Here is an 18,837-nt window from a genome sequence, read left to right as displayed (position 1 = left end):
ACTAAGAGACAGCTATCTTACATAATTGGAGAAAGATTATTTGCTCCTGGTTGACCTGTACCAATAGAATAAAAATGACAATCCTACCTAAATTAATGTACCATCAAAGTATCAATGGGCCACTTTATAAAACGAGACCAAATAATCATAAAATTCATTTGGAGGATGAAAAATTCAATACTCTAAAGGGAAATAATGAAAAAAGTGGGAGGGAAGGAAATTTTGCTATACCAGATCCCAAACTATTCTAAAAAGCAGTAATCACTAAAACTACTTGGTACTGGTTAAAAAATACAAAAGTTATTCAGTAAAACAGATCACGAACACAAGGCCCCAAAGTAATTAATATGACAGCTCTGTGTTTGAAAAACCCAAGGATATCAACTACTGAAATAATGACTATTTGAGAAAAACTAGAAAGAACATTGCAGAAATAGTTTTAGACCAACATCTCACACTAAAAACCATAATAAACTCCAAATGACATGACCTCGATATAAAAGGTCATTTCATAAATTAGATGAGCAGGAAAAGTGATACCCATCACAATTATAGGGAGAGAAAAAGGAAGTTTAGAAGGGGACACAAATAGGCAGGGCAGTGTTAATACTAAGAGATGTACATGAGAGAAGCTGTCTTAAAAATGACAGCAGATTTCCATGTATATGATAGGAGTTGTCAAATACAACCCTTGTTTTCTATTCTTTATACAAGAAAATGTTTATGTTTGTTAAGTTTGTAATAAAAACAGAGAATCTATAGTATAAACAATATAATAAAAACAATAAAATCTCAGAGATGACTATCACCTTGCATTTCAAAGTCTTCCCTTCTTTAGGCCAAACATATCCAGCTCTTCCAACCTAGTTCCTCGAACTAGGACTCTAATGACATGGTCCCCAATCTTCTCATCATTCTGACTGCCTTCCTGATAATGCTCCACCTTGTCTCACTCCTCCCTAAAGCATGAAAGACAAAACTGCCTGCAGCTGACCAGATGTGGTCTAACCAGGGTGGGAGTATGAGGCTATCATGAGACCTGAGTTGGAAGGGAAACCAGAGGACATCTAGTCCAATTTGTACCCAATAAAGAATGGTTTCCATAGTATCAACAAGAAATATCATGGATAGGTAGCATATTGTAAACAGCTGCAAAGAAGTAAAAGTGATAAAAATTTTTTAAATACATTTCAATTTAGGTAAAGGAAAGAGAATCAATATGGTAGAGGAGGATGAGTGATAGGCTTAGAGACTTAGGGCCTTGAGATAAGTCTGATACAACCAGTCAATTCTGAGTCTCTCCATTGTCCTCTTCAATAAAATGGGGATAATATAATTTTTACTGCTCACTTTCCAGATCAGAAAAGTACTTTGTAAACCATAAAGTGTTACAGGTATGCAAACCCCTGGTACCATCGCAAAAGTCTATGGTAACTTTAAATGTTATTTTCTATGGAGAGCTAGGAATAGAAGGCAGAATGAGACTGAAGGAAATAAAGACAGAGGAGCAAGAGACAACGGATGTAACTCATGTTTTGGGGGTCTGGCAGTAAATGGGGTCAAAAGAATGAGAAGGGAAATAAAACAGGCAGAAGGAACAAGCAAAGGCTGAATTCTCTTAAGCCAAGGTCAGACTTACCTAGACCAGGAAAAAAAAAAAGAATCTTTGAAGATGGAAGGATTGAGGACACAAGAAGACAAGAAAATAATCATGGGAAGGGGGAAGAAAGAATAGGATCCAGAGTACTGGGATAGAGGGATCTTAAGGTCACTGTTGTTGAGTTGGAAGATGCAGCTGAGTCTATCAAGCACAAAATTCTCACTTTACAGATGTGAAAAACAGAGGCTCAGAGAGATTAAGTGACTTGCTGAAGGTGAGTGTCTAATGCAGAATTCAGACCCAAGTCTTGCTGAATACAACTCTAGTGCTCTACCCACTACACCATGCTGCTTTTCCTTAACATCAGGGAAGAAAAGAAATAAAAGAAAACAATTCTTTCTCTGATAATGTAGGGAAATATGAAGAGAAGGAGATCAGAAGACATTTGCTGAACTGAAAGATGAAGTTATAGGAAGTAGCCCAAGAGGGACCGCCCCAACCCTTCTTAAGGAAAGGCCCTAACCCAACACATCAAAGGTCATGCCCCCTCTGCTGATCCATAGTCACACCCGATGGCCTGGTTTTTATTCACTCACCTAGGTAAGTGCCTCTTGGGACTCCTCCCTCTGGAAGCCTGAAAGTTTCCCTTCTCTCTAGGTAAGAGGTCACAGCTGGCTTGGAAACAGGAAGCCCTGAACATGGGGTAATAATTAGAAAAATGCTATAAACAGACAGCTCAGAATTCCATCTTAGCCTCTTTAGCTTTATGGAATGGGGCATGTGATGAAGGGCCTTGGAAGGACCCTCTGTTTTGTGTTCTGATTAAAGAATGGTGAGTAAGTGATTGGACTTGATTTGGGTTCAAAGAAAATCTGCTCATTTTAACACCCTCGGTGCTAAGAGTGTTTTGACGTATCTGCACTGAAACTGTGACCTGGATAAGCAGATGGTGAAGTTGTAGCCTTAAGAGGACAGCCCAGTAAAGCTGCTGATTTTCAGTTGTACAGAACAAAAGGCCTTCTATCTGGAAAGGGAGCAGAAACACTGTGCCTGTTTACACCAAAGAATCTAGAAATCTTCCCACATCATAGGCATTTACAATTACATCCAACACACCAGGTCAATTTAGCTAAGCACGTCTACTTTTCAAGAGCCTTAGGAAGGGAGAATACAAAGTCCCCTCTCTGGCCAGATGATTCAGGAGAAAGAAGACGTCCTTACCCAGGGACACAAAGTTCTCATAGTTCTCCAGCATCACTTCCCTGAACAGGTCCTTCTGAGCTGGCTCCAACAGCCCCCATTCCTCCTGAGTGAACTCCACAGCAACATCCTGGAACGTCAGTGATTTCTGAAATATCCAAACACATTTGTGCTCATTGAAGAGCATTAAAGGAGAAGTGACATTGGTACAACACCCAGGGAAGGACTCTTATAGCACTCAGAGTGTGGGGTACTTCGTGTTGAGAGTTTGTTGTCTATCAACATACTTTGTACCGCACTTTATATCGTACTTTATGGAACAAATAATTTTACTTTCAAACTTAAGGTGAACCTTATGAATTTGAGCCCTTCATGCTCAGTGTGATTCATTCTTCAAAGCTCAGACTACTTTCTAGTTAGAGACAACCTATCTAGTAACCACATTTTGGGCAGTGTTACTCAGAAGCCAGGCCACACAGATAGATAAGAAATACAAATGCTTTTCCCCTCTAAACACTATGACTCTGCTATTCTCCAAAAACAATTACTTTTTTTACTTCCAAGAATCCATAGATCCTATTAGCACATGGCGATCTGGAGGTGTATGGTAGTAGTGGGCCTCAGACAGGTGGTAATGATCATAATGGACTGGAGGAAAAATGAGAATCAGGAAATCCTATTATTTCCAACCCAGCAATCAGTTCCTACCTATTAGATAAAGAACAGAATTTCCCCTTGGGTAAATTTAATACTTTACCTTATAAAGAATTAAACTGTGATTAAGTCAAGAAATGGACTACTGCTTTTAGCAGAGAGAACCTGAATAAATGAACAAATCAATAAAGTACCCCATTTCAATGTTATCATGCCTCTATTCCAGAGAATTCCATTTTGTTATAGTCTGTAGAATACTTCAGTGGCAACACTGAATGTCTACCTCTATCTTTGCCCAGTGTTCTCTGCCATGTTACTGACTAGGGTTGACTCAGGCCAGTATTCTGATAGTCTTGGTTTGATACTGGAACAAAATCCAAGAGGCAATAATGGAAGGGGAAATCCCATTCCAAATAACCACAAAATGAATAAAATATCGGGAGATTAGCCTACCAAAGCACACAAAAGACTTGTATGGATAAAGTACTACCCAAAGGAGCCAAATTATCCATTTGTGGGTCATTCGGCATTTAACAAAAAGAAATATGTAGAGGAAGAATGTTCAACGTGGACAAGCACCGAAGACATCTTGAGTTGATGATGCCAAAGGAAGCTCGAGTTGTGACTGTGATACACCCATCAAGCCTTAGAGCCACCCTGAAGTTCCTCGAGCTGTTTTGTACTCAGGTGACGAGGCAATAATTTCAATAGCCTAAGCCTTTAGTCCTCTGAGCTAACCAACACTCAAAAAGGATCTTAATACCTTCCAAGGAAAAATTAGCATAATTTGCACGGGAGGGTTAGGATATTACTCCTACCAAACCCCTCTGGTTCCTATATTTCTTCATATAATGATCTCTTCTTAATGTACAGTGGTGCTACCTTACCCCACTGCTTTACCTTTCTTATATCTTTTGAATAAATTATCTTTCTCTAGTGATAATCCAGTCATGGGTCTCATCACACAAAGGTTTAGTGATGCCTTTAAGATGAAATTTGCCTCTTTCTGTTAGGATTGTTGTTTTATCTTGGTTAATCCTAGATGACTTATCATGGGTTAGTTAATATGTGTCAGAAGTGAGGTGCTTTAAGATGCAGCTAGGTGGCAGAGTGGATAAAATACCAGCCCTGGATCCAGGAGGACCTGAGTTCAAATCCAGCCTCAGACACTTGACACTTACTAGATGTGTGACCCTGGGCAAATCACTTAACCTTCATTGCCCCCACCCCCAAAAGCAGATATTTTAAAAACATTTTTCTAATTAAATTTTATTTTCAGATCCACATTCCTTCTTCCCTTTGTTCCTCCCCTACCTGAGAAGGCAAAAAAGTAAAACAAAACCAAACCCCTGTACAAATATGTATCATCAAGCCGGAACAAATTCCAGCATTAGCCCTGGGAACATTACTGGGAAAGCCTGCACTGAGTAGGCCCTGGACTTGAGTACAGATAAATGATCTTGTATATGTGGAAGAGAGATCCAGAGGTCAGTAGTAATGGATGTTTTCCTTTTCTGGTATTAATAATGTAAGAGATTTTCCTACACATTATTGGTGTCGTCCTCTCCTTCAAGTAGCTTATCGATTGATCCTCAATGTTCTCACAACTGTATCACTCCTGCATGAATCTGGCTGCTTCCTCCATTTCTGGCTTCCTTCAGAACACATCCAGGCCTCTGATGTTAATGTCCAAGTATGGCAATTCTGATGTCCTTGATGGAGTAAACTTTAAAAGGATGTTTGTAAATCTTTCCCATTATTCTTCTCTGTTTTCATCTTTAAATGCCCTTGGGATGCCTTTGCTTATCTTGCTGTCTTGCCAGGCTCTCCTTAACTGATCTTACCCCCCATTGCCTCTTTTATGAGATGTTACTGCTTAGAAACATCCACTGTCCTTGTTTTAATTTTTACAAATGAGTTAAAAGTCTAAACCCAGGCCTTTCATGACCATCTCTCTCCCTCTAGTATGTCAGATGTTTGAAAACTAAGGTGCCCCCTGGGATCCCTGCATCTTCTCACTGTGACAATATCATTTATCTTGTTCACTGTTTAAATATTTCAGGAATAAGTGGTTTCAGTTTTTTTACCATGCTCGCTTCTTGCCTTTTACTAATTCCAATCTTAACTCTGACAAGTTCATGCTCTAATTGTGGAAACAGTGGAAACAGGGGTAACTCTCACATCGAAAACAAATTTCTTCCTAGTATTCTAGATACAGAGCCAGAAAATACCTTAAAGCCCATCCAATCCAACCTTCTCGTTTTGTAGATGAGGAAACTGAGGCCAAGGGAGAAATGACTCACCCAAGGTTCTGCATCCTCAGGGTGGGATTTGAACCCGGGTCTTCGGCCTCCAGCACTACTGCCTCTTCCATTGCACCAATGCTGCTTTATGTCTTATAAAAACAATCTATTCTGGTTTTTTCATGTCATGTAAAGAATAATCTATTGCATTTTTTTCACAGGAAGCGCTGACAATAAAAAGACGTGTGTCTTTTATTAGATGGATTAGTCTTTGGCGTCTCACTCATTCCTGAACATGCTTTCCACATTTTTCTCCCCATCCTCACCTTGGCCCACCTTGACATGGAGTCATCGTGTCGCTGAGCAGATGCTGCTTTAATTTAGAACATCTGCATAAGCCCTTTGCTGAATTCCTCTACTGCTTCATCGCTCCCTGGCCATGTTCTCAAGAGCTGCCTTGCCACGCTGGCCAGAAGCCAAGCCCTGAAGGATCTAACCACTGCATCCCTGGCAGTGTCATGCTGAGTCCCCTGGGGTCCTGATGAGTTGGCTCCAGCCATGCTTCACTCCTCTCGCTGGCCATCTTACCGGCCACCTGCCACCATTCAGGGGCCTAGCTCCAGATGCGGAATTAGATCAGTTCTGTCGTTAACTCCTGGAAAGGCCAACCTCTACTCCTCTCTGGCTCCCCACCTCACCCAAGTAACTGCAAATTAAAATACTCTCTCCTGCCATGGCTTCCTGCTCCCTTCATCTTCTTTGTTGTATCCTCCCATCAAACTACAAACTCCTTGAAGGCAGGGATTGCCTTTTCTTTTTTCCATCCTCCCTTCCCTTTTTTCTTCTAGTTTCATTTATAGCAAGAATGTTGATTCTAACTTATGGTATCTGAATACAGATTGAAATATAATTTTTTGTTAGTTCCTCTTTCTAAAGTTATTTTGTCTGTTTTTTTTCACAACCTGACTAATGTGGAGATGCTTTGCATGACTAAACATGTATAAATTATACTTAATTGCTTGAGTTCTTAGGGAGGGGTGGGGAAGGAGGGAGAATTTGGAACACAAAGTTTTAAAAAATCAATGTGAAAATTTGTTTTTATATATAACTTGGGGAAAATTCTAAATAAATAAATAAATTTAAAATACCCCCCCAAAAAACCAATAACAAAAAAAATTTTTAACTATTAGAACTGAAAAAAGAATGTTGATTCTCACTGCACAGATCTCACATTATATCATCAATATTCAAATTAAAGTTTATGAATGGTTTAAAAACAGTGATTCTTAGCACCCTGTTCCCCTTTTCTGCTTCCCTGCCCCTATCGCCACACAAGCAGAAGGAATGGAGGGTGAAGAGAACTGAAGGCCATTTGGGACTTCTCTGTTTCAGGGCCAAACAGGGCTCTCTCCCAATCCTCAGAAACCTGACTTTAGGGGGTGAACTTCTTAGCACTTAGCTATGACGGCCTCAGAAAATAGCCTTTCTAGTATAGCAGAAGCTGAGAGAGCTTGTGGCATCGCCTTGGGGAATTCAAGGTCACTTCCATGCCTTGATGGGATATATTTCCCATTTACACTTATATACCAATGGAATGCTGGCCCCCTAGGGAGAGGGATCATTTGGGTTTTTAATTTGTATTCTTGTACTCTAGCGGAGTGTCCACTGACACTCAATGCTTGTGGCTGACTGCCTGATATGAACATCCATAAAGATGGCCAGAGACATCTGGGAAAGGACAGCAGATGTTGAGGACCCGGGATTCATCCTGGCAGAGGAGAGAAGCTAGAGAAAAAGGGAAAGAAAGGTGCCTGTACTTTTAGGAACGAGGGAGGCCATGATGACTCACCTGAGTCCAGGCTGCCAGGAACCCAGAAGTCATCTTCTCCTTTCCTTCAGTTCTCCCTTCTTGGAAAAAGCCAGAATCTTAAGGAGCCAGAACAGAAAGAGCAAGAAAAAGCCTTATGAATCACACCAATCCTTCCTTCCCTTCCGGCTTCCAGTCACGGCCCCATGACCCCCAATCCAGGTATGTTTCCACAGGTCTTTTCCAGAGGGAGAAGCCAACCCCACCCATAACCCACCTCTCCCTAAAATCAGGAGAAAGGGCTGTGGATATGAGTGCCGGACACCCTAGGTCGATGGAGAAGACGGGGACGAAGGCAGAGAACTTCCCCCTAAGAACTGCGTGATAATGAGTATGCAGAACAAGTTAATTTCTTCACTGAATTAAGCAAAATATTTCCAAGTTCTTCCATGCCTGACAGAATATGTACAGAATCAACATGACAAAACCTTTCCAGAAAAATCTATGATTGGACAGGGGGAAAAAGTGGCTAATTGGGAGTTCAAAGCCCACAGAAATATGAAAATAAGACCTAGTTACCTTTGATCAGTTCAAATCACAAGGTCCAGAGGAGCTGCCTCCCAGAGTCTTGAAGAATCTGAGGTGTGATGGTTGAGCTTCTGCCCATGATCTCTGAAAGACTGTGGAATATCCAATAAATGTCTTATTTCTTTAGTTTTCAACATTTGATTTTATAAGATTTCTAGTTTCAATTGTTTTTCCCTCTCTCTCCTCCCTTACCCCCAAGACATCAAGTAATCTGATATAGATTATATATGTACAATAACATTAGACACATTTCTGCGTTAGTCATGTTATAAGAGAAGAATCAGAGCAAAAAGGAAAAACCTCAAAAAAAGAAAAACAGCAGCACCAAAAACAAAAGAAATAGTATGGTTCAATCTGCATCCATATTCCACGGCCTTTTTTTTTCTGGATTTGGAGAACCTTTTCCATCATGAGCCCTTTGGAACTATCTTGTACAATTGTATTGCTGAGAAGAATCAAGTCTATCACAGTTGATCAACACATAATGTTGATGATACTGTAAGGGCCAAATTTAATATGTAGAGAGTTAATTGGGTAGCTCGCTGTAATAGTGGGCTTCAGAAAATAATGAGGGACCTCTAGGTACAAAACTTCCTCCCTTCCAAATTGCCTTTTTAGATATTTCTCCCAGGCCAATAAGAAAGGAGTTTAATAGCCTCTTTTCCACAAATGAATCAGGTTTTGTTCATGGGAATAAAATACACAGTAAAGGTGAAATTAATAAAATCAAAGACAAGGGAACAGGAAGAAATAAAAATGGATAATCCCCCTAACTCTAACAAAAGCCTATACAATCCCAAACTTGCTTCCAGCTCAGCTAATTTCAAAGAGCCAGGCTAGTGTATTAACTCACCACCTGGTATGTCCGTAGCTTCAGTGGGAAACAGCTATACAGCCAGGGCCCACAGGAAAAACTTCCAGGAAAAAAAATCTCTTGTCCACCCCCACAGCTCACTGACTAGAAAGAGAGTACACTCTCCTCAGCAAGCTTTGTTTACTCTCCATCCCCCAAAAGGGGAGGTCCTTCAAACTAGGAGAGTGGTTTCTCCTGCTGACATCAGCAGCATACAGCACTCAGGATAGGCCACATGTGGCCCATTCCAATCAGTCTGCCAAATTCCATTATTTTACCACAATACTTTGTACAATGTTCTCCTGGTTCTGCTCATCTTACTCATCATCAGTTCATGCAAGTCCTTCCAGGTTTCTCTGAAATCCGCCTGTTCATCGTTTCTTACAGCACAATAGAATTCCATTACATTCATATACCACGGTTCAGCCATTCCCCAGTTGATGGGCAGCCCCTCAAATTTCCAATTCCTTGCCACCACAAAAAGAGCAGCTATAAATATTTTTGTACATATGGGTCCCTTTCCCCTTTTTTATGATCTCTTTGGGAAAAAGACCCAATAGTGGGATTTCTGGGTCAAAGGGTATATGCATAGCTTTATAGCCCTTTGGGCATAATTCCAAATTGCTCTCCAGAATGGTTGGATCAGTTCACAGCTCCACCAACAATGCATTAGTGTTCCGATTTTTCCACAGCTTCTCCAACTAAATGTCTTATTTCTAAAGTATATGGAGACCAGACACAAATACACAACACCAACAGTCATTCCTTGAAAGACAAGGAGTCAAGACCAATGGTTTTCAAAAGAATTTCAAACTATTAATGGTATGAATCTCTGATAATGAAAGAAAAACAAATCCAAGGTCACACCATACCAACTGATGGAATGACAAACGATGGGGATGGTCAATGTCAAAGGGGCTGTGGGAAATGGTCTGACCATTTTGGATTTCAATTTGAAATTAAGCAAGTAAGTAAACTGTCCTCATCCTCTGACTCAACAACTCTACTACTGAGCATAGAGCCCAGTACATGACCCAGGAGAGCAAAGACACAAAGGTCTAATACGTGGGAAAATATTCACAGCAACACTCTTTGTTGGCAGCAAAGAACTAGAAACCAAGTGGGTTCTGGGAAATAGTTTTTTTTTCTGGTTGTTTTTAAGTATCAGAATATTATTTTGCAGTACAGAATGACAAATATGAGGAATTCAAAGAAACATGATGTTTTTATATGAACTGATGGAGAAAGGAAACAGAACCAGGAGAATAGATACAATAACTTTAACAATGTGAATGAAAGTAACAGTAAAAGACACATTTAATCACATATTAAATGTGATGACCAATCTCAGCTCCACTGGGATGAATAGATGAAGAAATGCCTTTCCTTTTTCTATGAAGAGACAGGAGAGACTGTAGGTCAGAATGCTACATATGCCGTCAAATACCTCAGCTGTTCAGTTAGTTTTTTCTTTTTCATACGGGTGGGAGAAGGAAGAAAAGTTTAGTTTCTCTCATCTAGAAATAACTGACATAAAAAAGAAAAGGCTTTGATTTTTAAAGATCTTATGAGATGAACTTCATTTCCTTTCTGGCAGGAATGGTAGGTCAAAGAAATGCAGCGGATAGAGCTTACCGTATGCCATCCTTGTAGGCAAAATGAAGACGAGAGTACATATACAGTTAGGTGGATTTGAAATTGCCTGAATGGTTGAGCTCCAAGGGAAGTTATTATTGATCAGATGAGAGGTTGTCATTGGAGGCTTTCACCCTGGACTTAGATAAAAGCATCCCTTGACAGCACATTTAGAAGATGGAACCATGCTGGGAAGGACTATTAACAAACTGAACACATTTAGGACTAGGCTGAATCTAAATGATGAAATTTAATAAAAGGGTGAATGTTAAGTTTGACACCTGGATTCAAAGTATTAAGTGGTCAAGCACAAGGATGGAAGCATGCCCAACCTGCAGATCATGTAAGCAAGGCTTTGGGAGTACTCTAGTGGTTCACCAGCTCAACAGGAGAGGGTGATTTGGCAGCCAAAACACCCTGGTTCAATCTCATGCTGCACAGAATGAGGGAGAGGAGGTCATGGGCTTGGTCAGAGGATGCCTGGATATAGCTAGATTCAGCTCTGGACTCCACATTTTAGGAAGAAGTTAGATAAAGTGGAGGCTCACCAAAGGAGTATGGCCAGGGTTCTGTTCACGTACAGGCTGGACAAAATGGCCAGTGACAGAACTTCATCTTTATATAGTGAAGCTTCCATTCAAAAACTAGTGTTTATTCCAATAAAGGAAGACTTACGGTAGCCATGATAGCTGCAATTGAAAGACTGCTATGTGGAAGAGTGATTAGACATATTCTTTTTGTCTCAAAGGGCAGAAGCAGGAGTACAGATTTAAATTTTGTACAGTAGATGAGAGGACCAACATTAAAAAACAAACACAAACCTTAGCAGCCTAGAACATAAAGCCACATTTAATCACATGCAATTCAAGAGACAAATGAAAAACACTCTACCTGGGTTCAAGCAACTGCACAAGTTCAGGTGTAAGAAAAAGACCTGCTGGTCTCAGTGGACCACTAACTAAGCACTGTAAGACCATAAAGAAAAAAAGCTGTCCCATCCATTTCTATATTTAGGAGTATGAAGGTCTTGATTCTGGCATCCCTCTAAATATCTCAGTAAAATTTCCTTCTGGCAAAAACATTATTTTCGACTGATTGAAGGGCTATTTTCCTGCCTTGAATAGTGCAGTGGCAGTGGCAGCCAGGAGACTATACCAGCTCAGAACCTGGAAAGTACAGGGGGAAAGGGCCGGATAAATGTATATATGGGGGGGGGAGAATGGGGAGAGGGGAGGAAACAAAGCTGGGATCAGCTGCAACAGCGATCATTTCACCTTGGACCATTCCCTTCTCAAACACTTCTGCACTGGGCGGGTTCCTCTCCAACCTCACCCCTCTAGATTTCCATGCTCCTTACCTCCTCCTTCAAATATCAGGCCCAAGGCCTCTAGAGTCACCATCTTAATCTTTTCCCAAGCCTCATCTCCCTAGCCAATACAGGCAAATGGGAATGCCAGCAGCTCCTTCTTGTCAGTGTTTGTGACGGTGATGAAAAGTCTCAGGTCTGAGATCAATTCCTCCTCTGCAGGTTTGTCCTCCAACACTCTCACCTTCTGGAAGAACTGGGGCCCCAGATCGAGCCCCTGCAGACCCCCAAGGCCAAGGACAAGATGGTGTTACCAGGGGGATCCTAGCACCCTCAGTCACACTTTCCAACTCAAAGCCCTGCATGGATGGCCAGAAGACCTGGGCAGATGAACTGTCACAAAACAGTGGATTTTTTCATTCATCTGACGATATTTAATGCAAACATCATGTTGAAGGCTCTGCATTCAACACAACAGCTTACTAACAGACTTCCTGGCAAGACACCACCTGAAAGGGAGGTAGACTGCCCAGCTTCCAAACACCTTCTCCAGCAAAACCACGAGGTCTACTACACTGAAAATGATGGAGCCTCTACCTCAAAGGTAGCAAGAAGCCCCCAGATGAGAGGAAAGGAGGCCCCTCCAGTTAAGTCAAAGACAGAATACGGATGGTCTACAAAGCTGTCTCTGTGGGCACTAAGTGTGGAGCGCTTCCCCAAGGAAGCCCAGGGGTGGTCAGAAGGCCCCATACAGAGATCAGCCCACTGCTGAGGGCGGTATTCACTGTAGTAAACTCAGAATGGGAGAGCCCCGGCCCACCCAGGGGCTCTACAGCCCCTCAGCCCCATCCTAAATAGGCCAGAGAGGGCTCTGAAGAGCCAATGGTTACATCTCCGTTCCTCATCCCCAGTGTGAACAGGGAAGGAGTTTGCCAGCTTTTAAAGGACGCAAAGGTGTCGGTCTGTCCATCTTGTCACAGGTGTCCCCAAATTGTTTCATGGCAGTGTCTACATCATCAGAGGCCCTAGCCAGAATGGACTCCTGACTCTACCAAGAGCCCAGCAAAGAGACGACATCATGCTTAAGAGGACTGCTCCTTGAACCCCTTCCCAGTGGTTCTTTTTCAGGGGGCTCACCTAGAATGCCACATTTGCTCTTCACATTTCTGGCATTCCCTCCTCAACTCGAATAATAACGTATAGATCATCCCAAGTGTTCTTGGCCTTTCTGAACATGGTTCTTGTATGACTTCATTCTAGTCTGAAGACCTTTTTGAAGTCTATGGATTATGGTGTCAGAGCTAAAGGGGGGGGGGCGGGGTTTCAACTCCACACACAAGCCAGAGGCAGGAAAGAAGGCTAGAAACATCTCATCCAACCCTTCCTTTAGACACGAGGAAATGTGGGTCAGAGAGATGGTAAGGCCTGCTTGCGCTCACAGGGTTTAAGAGCATCAGAAACAGGATTCAAACCCAAGTCTTTGGATTCCAAATAGGAGCCTCTCTGCACGGCACCATGCTAAGGATGGGGATTTGTAAAACGGCATGGGGGCAGCTAGGTGGCGCAGTGGATAGAGCACCGGCCCTGGATTCAGGAGGACCTGAGTTCAAGTCCGGCCTCAGACACTTGACACTTACTAGCTGTGTGACCCTGGACAAGTCACTTAACCCTCATTGTCCTGCAAAAAACAAACAAATTTTTAAAAAAAAGGCATCGAGGTGGAAGGGTCTGAAGCCAAGAAGGTCCTTAGAGGCATAGCTGACTCACCCAGGGTCTTTTAAAGTTTACACAGCACTTGTTACTCATTACCTCCTGTGAATCTCACAACCCAAGGAGGCAGGTGGTACTCGTCTCATTATTCTTTTTATTTTAATTCTTAATTTAATAATGGGGAAAATGAAATCCAGAGAGAAGAGACCTGACTATGAACACACAGCTAATTAAGGGTCAGCACAGGACTCTCCCAACTCAAAGGACCTCACTATTTTCTTCTTCTTTTTTTTTTTTTTTGGTGAGGCAATTGGGGTTAAGTGACTTGCCCAGGGTCACACAGCTAGTAAGTGTTAAGTGTCTGAGGCTGGACCTCAATATTTTTAATTTATGAGGTTGTGTGAATAGATCACAGGAGGCAAAATTGGGGGCAGTGAGGGGGGAAGATGGGAATTTATTAGTTGGACTGACTCAATAAGTGGAACTACATTTCAGCACTGACATGAGGCAAAGTGCAAAAACTGTGGAGGCTCATCAGAAAATAAATGGTTTTTCCATAAGGACTATAAGAATAACTAGAAGTAGTAAATCAAGAAATTTTTTTAAATGTAATAAAAGTTCTGAAGGAAATAATTGGAAGAAGAAAAAATAACTTAGAAGAGAAGGTGGTAAATCTTACCCAAGTAACAGACTCCCTGAAAACCTGAGTGGAACAAAGAGAAATCAATGACCCTGTAAGATAGTAAAAAATATTAGAATAGAATCAAAAGACTGAAAACATAGAAGAAAATGTTAACTATCTTATACCAAAAAAAAACTGACCTAGAAAACAGGTCAAGGAGAGATACTTTAAGAATTGTTAGAAGTCCCCAAAAACCATTATTTAAAAAGTTAAAAAAATTAAATAAAAATTAAAAGCTTAGATTTTAAGAAATCATAAATGAAAACTGCTCAGATCTATCAGAATCCGAGGGCAAAGTGAAGAGAGAAAGAATACACAGAGCATTTCCTGTAAGAAAGCACATAAGTTGAAGTCCCAGCAACATCAACCAAAATGCGGAGCTTCCCCATCAAAAGAAAAAATACTGCAAGGATCCAGAAGCAGTTCAAGATCTAGTAAATCACAGTCAGGCTCATACAAGGCCTAACAGCTTCTACTAAAAACCATAATGTTCCAAAAAGCAAGAAAGCCTGTAGACTTACAACCAATAATAATTTACCCTGCAAACCCACAAGAGGAAAAAAAAAAACCTAGAAAGGTAAAGGAATTTGAGGAACCGAAAGTAGCTTTATGATGGTGTAAAGCTAACATTCTAACAGGGTACGAGAAGCCACCTTCAGAACTCTTGTCTTCCAAGGACTTTGAAGGAGTTCAATAAGAAAAGCCAAGGTCCTAGGGGTAGCCTAGTTCTGGCCTGAGGTTTCTAAGAAGGAAGAGAGAAGAAGTTAATAGGAATACGCTATAGAAAGGAAGAAGAGGGTGGAATTTACTATTTCTCATAACTGAAGTACAGGATAAGAAAAGTATGGGAAAAGGCAGGGTAAAGAGAGGGAGTGTCAGATGAGCCTTGATCTTAAAACACACAGAATTTGGTGTAGAAATCCATGAAACTCAATAGGGAAACAAATGGGGATGAGGGGGTAAATGGGAGAATAATAATATGGGGAGAGAATATTCAAAAACACACAAAGTTAAATGTTTGCAAAGGGCAGATGGGGAGGGGAGAAGAGGAGAGGAGGGAAGGGAAAACTAGAAACCAAAAGATACATCACTTAAGCAATGACTGAACAAACAGTAGTATATGAACTTAATGGTATATGATTGCATTTTAAGAAATGACAAAAGAGACAACTTCAGAGAATTTTTTAAAGTAAGAAATATTGAAGAGTGAAATAAACAGAATTGGGAGCACATTTTATATAATGAAGAAAACATTATAAAGAAAAACTTTGGGAGACTTAAAAACTCTTATTCAAGTAATAACCAACTACATTTTCAGAGGACTTATGATGAAGCATATTATCCATCTCTTGACAGAGAAGCAATGGACTCAGGATGTAGAAGATGACAATACATCTTTGGACATGGTCATTACAAGCATTTGTTTTGATTGGTTCTGCTTATTTGTTACAAAGGTTTGGTTTTGTTTTATAAAGTGGCTAAGGGTACCGATAATGATGCTAAAAAAAGAAAAGAGAGGAGGGCTGTTGAAATAGGAGTAACAAGATCAGAAATGAGTTTTAGGAGAATCAATTTGCAGTTGTGTGGAGAATGTATTGAAAAGGGGGAAGATGCAGAGACACCAAAGCAGGGGAATATTGTCGGACTCCAGGGGAGAGGCATTGAGGGTCTGGGCTGTGACTGCACAGAAAGGGACCTGGAAGGTATATTGTGAAGGTGTAAATGACAAGCTGTAGCAAATGACTGGACAAGTGGGTAAATGAGAGAGAAGAGTTGAGGATGACATTAAGGTTGCAAACCTGGATGACTGCAAGGACTTGAGTGCCCTTGACAGTAACAGGGAAGTCTGGAAGAGGGGTGGGTTTGGGAGGAAAAGAGAGTGCATTCTGATTGGGTAGTGCTGAGTTTCAGAGTCCTCAGAACCTTCAGACTGACTTGGGAACTAGACAATTGGGAATGTGCTGATGGGGCTCAGAAGGGAGATCAGGGATGCTTGTATCGAACTGTAAGTCATCTGCATAAAGATAACTGAACCTGTGGGGAAGGGCACCATGACAGAGGGTGTACAGAGAGAAGAGGGTCCAGGTTATCCACAGTTAGAGTCCATGACGTGGACAATGCATCAGCAAAGGTTCACAAGAAGCTACGGTGCAACTAGGAAGGGAACCAGGAGAGAGGAAAGGGGACAATGGCAGCAGAGGTCAAGGAGGAGGACTGGAAAAAGGCCCGTGTTCTCTTCTCCCCTCACCCACTTCACTATATACTCTTGACCTTCCCGACTCCCCCATCCCCAGACCTTGCTTTCCTCGACTCCTCCGGAGATCCTGAGGTCCCAGGACCCCTCCACCCCTGGTGCCTTCTCCCTGAAAGGGACTTAAGGGGGAAAAGGTGATGCCTTCTCTCCAACCCTTGAACCTCCCCCATCACCAGACGGGGGGGGGGGGGTCGGCGGGGAAGTAAGTGTCTGTTCTCCCTCCCTTTTGCCCATCCTCTGTCCCAAAGAGGAAGGGGATGGTGCCTGCCCTCCCTCCAGTCCCTCCCTAGAGCCTCCCCAATCCTAAAACCCTGCACCTGGGATGGGGGGGAGGGGGAACCTGCTCTCCCTTACTTTTGCCCCCTTTCATCCCCAGACCCTGCCGTGTGTGTGTGTGTGTGTGTGTGTGTGTGTGTGTGTGTGTGTGTGTGTGTTGGGGGGGTACCTGCTCTCCCTCCCAAGAGTCTCCCTAATCCCCGACCCTGTTGAAAGGGGGAAAGAGGGTGCCTGCTTTCCCTCCTTTCTGGTCCCCCCAATCCCCAGACCTTGCCCTGAGGGGGGACAGGGAGCATGTCTGCTCTCCCTCCCTTTTGCCCACCACCCCAATTCCCAGACTCTGCCCCACGGGTGAAGAGGGGTGTCAGCTCTCCCTCCCTCTTGCCCCTTTCGTCTCCAGACCCTGCCCTGCGGGGGGGGGGGGTAATACCAGCTCTCCCTCCCAGGGGACTCCCCAATCCCCAGACCCTGTCGGGCGGGGGGATAGGACGGAGGATGTCTGCTCTACCTCCCTTTGGCCTTCCCCATCCCTGGACACAGCTCCTCGGGGGAGGGAGGTACACCCGTAGCTGCCCACCACCCCAGCCCCCCTTGGTCTGCTGTTCTCGACCTCGGAGGTCCCGCTCCGCCCCTGCAGGCCCCGCCCCCGCCCGGTGCCCTCCCTCGGGGGCGGGGAGGGGGGGGGAGCTGCCGTGGCCTCGGAGGCCCCCAGGGCCTGCTTTGACAGAGGAGGAAACTGAGGCCTAGAGGGGCTAAAGCCGAGCTCCTCCTCCGCCCGGGGGCTCAGCCGGACACGTGGGCAGCGGGTCTTTGTCCTCTTGGGATGCAAGGCCCGAGGGGGTGGGGGGAGGTCAGACCCGAGGGCGGGGAGGGGAGGGGCGGAGGCACGCCCCCTCCGCTCACACTCAAGTTCTCGCTCACGCTCACACTCGCTCACACTCACCTGCTGCCCCGGAGTCACTGCACAAAAAAAGAAAAGAAACAAGAAAAAGATGGGCTGAACGCCCCAAGCGCCTGGTACTGCGCCGGCGCAGGGGGACCCGCGAACTACAATTCCCAGAACCCTTCGGAAAACAGGCGGCCCGAAGGACTCTGGGAAATGCCGTCCAACGGCTCCTGCGTCAGGTCTTCCTCGTTCACCCCGCCCCCAGCTCTGGGCCCGGCTCCCAGCGGCCCCCCTGCCGACCTGAGGCGTGACTGGGCACGCGGGGGGGTGGGGGCGGAGTGCAGGGGGAGGGGCCGTCGATGAGTCCGGGCGCGACCTCTGGTCCTCCCCCGCTGCGTCCGTGACGCCGCGATGCCCAAGACTTCCCACCGAGATGGGCCCTCCCTGGCCGGAGCCGGCACTACCGCCGGGCCCCGGGCACGGTTCTTCCACCTCTCCCGGCGGCTTCCGCTCCCACTAGCTACGCCCTCCTCCCGTGGTATCCCTCCCCTTGGGAAGCCCACCCCACTCTCCGCTGCCCTCTTGAGCCTTTTGACCCCTGACCCCAGGGTCGTCTTGCCCCGCCAATTCTCAGCCTCCGCCCCTGCCCAGGGACTCTTCACTTATAGAGAAAATCCCCCGCTCCGACTTGGGCCCACTGCCCCGCCCCCCAGTCCCGCTTCGTGTTTTACTGAAAAAAAGGGACCACACACTGAGAACTGTGTCCTCTCTTCCCGCCACCCGCTCCTTCCCCCCCCCCCCGCCGTCTCCCGTGAAGAGGCAGCGACCCCCCACGTCACCCCCATCCTCTCACTGTGCTAAAGAGTTCCCCTTTCTGCTGGCCGCCTCCATGAAGCCCCTACACAGATACCTCTCCCCCTCCTCAAAACACTCTCGCTGCACGTGTCCGTCTCCACCCGTGACCACCTGCCTCCCTCTGAAAGATGAACTCCGGTAGACACCCCCCACCCCCGCTCCCTCCTGCTCGCTCGGAGCTCCCGCTCAACCGGACGCCGCTCCCCAAAGTTAACGGGGACCTTCCTAGCGCTCAGTTCGCTCTCTGCCTCTGGGTCTGGGGGACTTTCCCTCCTCTCTGATTCTCTC

General features: G+C 44.2%; 1 protein-coding gene across 2 annotated transcripts in view; it reads right to left on the bottom strand.

The window, feature by feature from the left end:
- The window catches only part of LOC122743447 (zinc finger protein 883-like), a 28,188-nt gene extending 10,309 nt beyond the window's left edge, over positions 1-17,879 (bottom strand). The window contains exons 1-5 of one of the 2 annotated variants that reach the window (XM_043988396.1): positions 17,752-17,879; positions 8,084-8,184; positions 7,547-7,623; positions 2,822-2,948; positions 2,197-2,292 (exon numbers count right to left, since the gene is read on the bottom strand). In XM_043988396.1, the coding sequence (XP_043844331.1) occupies positions 2,197-2,292; positions 2,822-2,948; positions 7,547-7,579 (256 nt within the window). In that variant the 5' untranslated portion in view covers positions 7,580-7,623; positions 8,084-8,184; positions 17,752-17,879. Of the gene's footprint in view, positions 1-2,196; positions 2,293-2,821; positions 2,949-7,546; positions 7,624-8,083; positions 8,185-14,275; positions 14,325-17,751 lie in introns of those variants that run through there. The other variant, XM_043988397.1, reaches the window with a different exon arrangement.
- Positions 17,880-18,837: the final 958 nt, after the last annotated feature.

Source organism: Dromiciops gliroides, chromosome 2 (assembly GCF_019393635.1).
Source record: "Dromiciops gliroides isolate mDroGli1 chromosome 2, mDroGli1.pri, whole genome shotgun sequence".
NCBI classification, from domain to species: Eukaryota; Metazoa; Chordata; class Mammalia; order Microbiotheria; family Microbiotheriidae; genus Dromiciops; species Dromiciops gliroides.
This window is presented reverse-complemented; position numbering and strand designations above follow the sequence as displayed.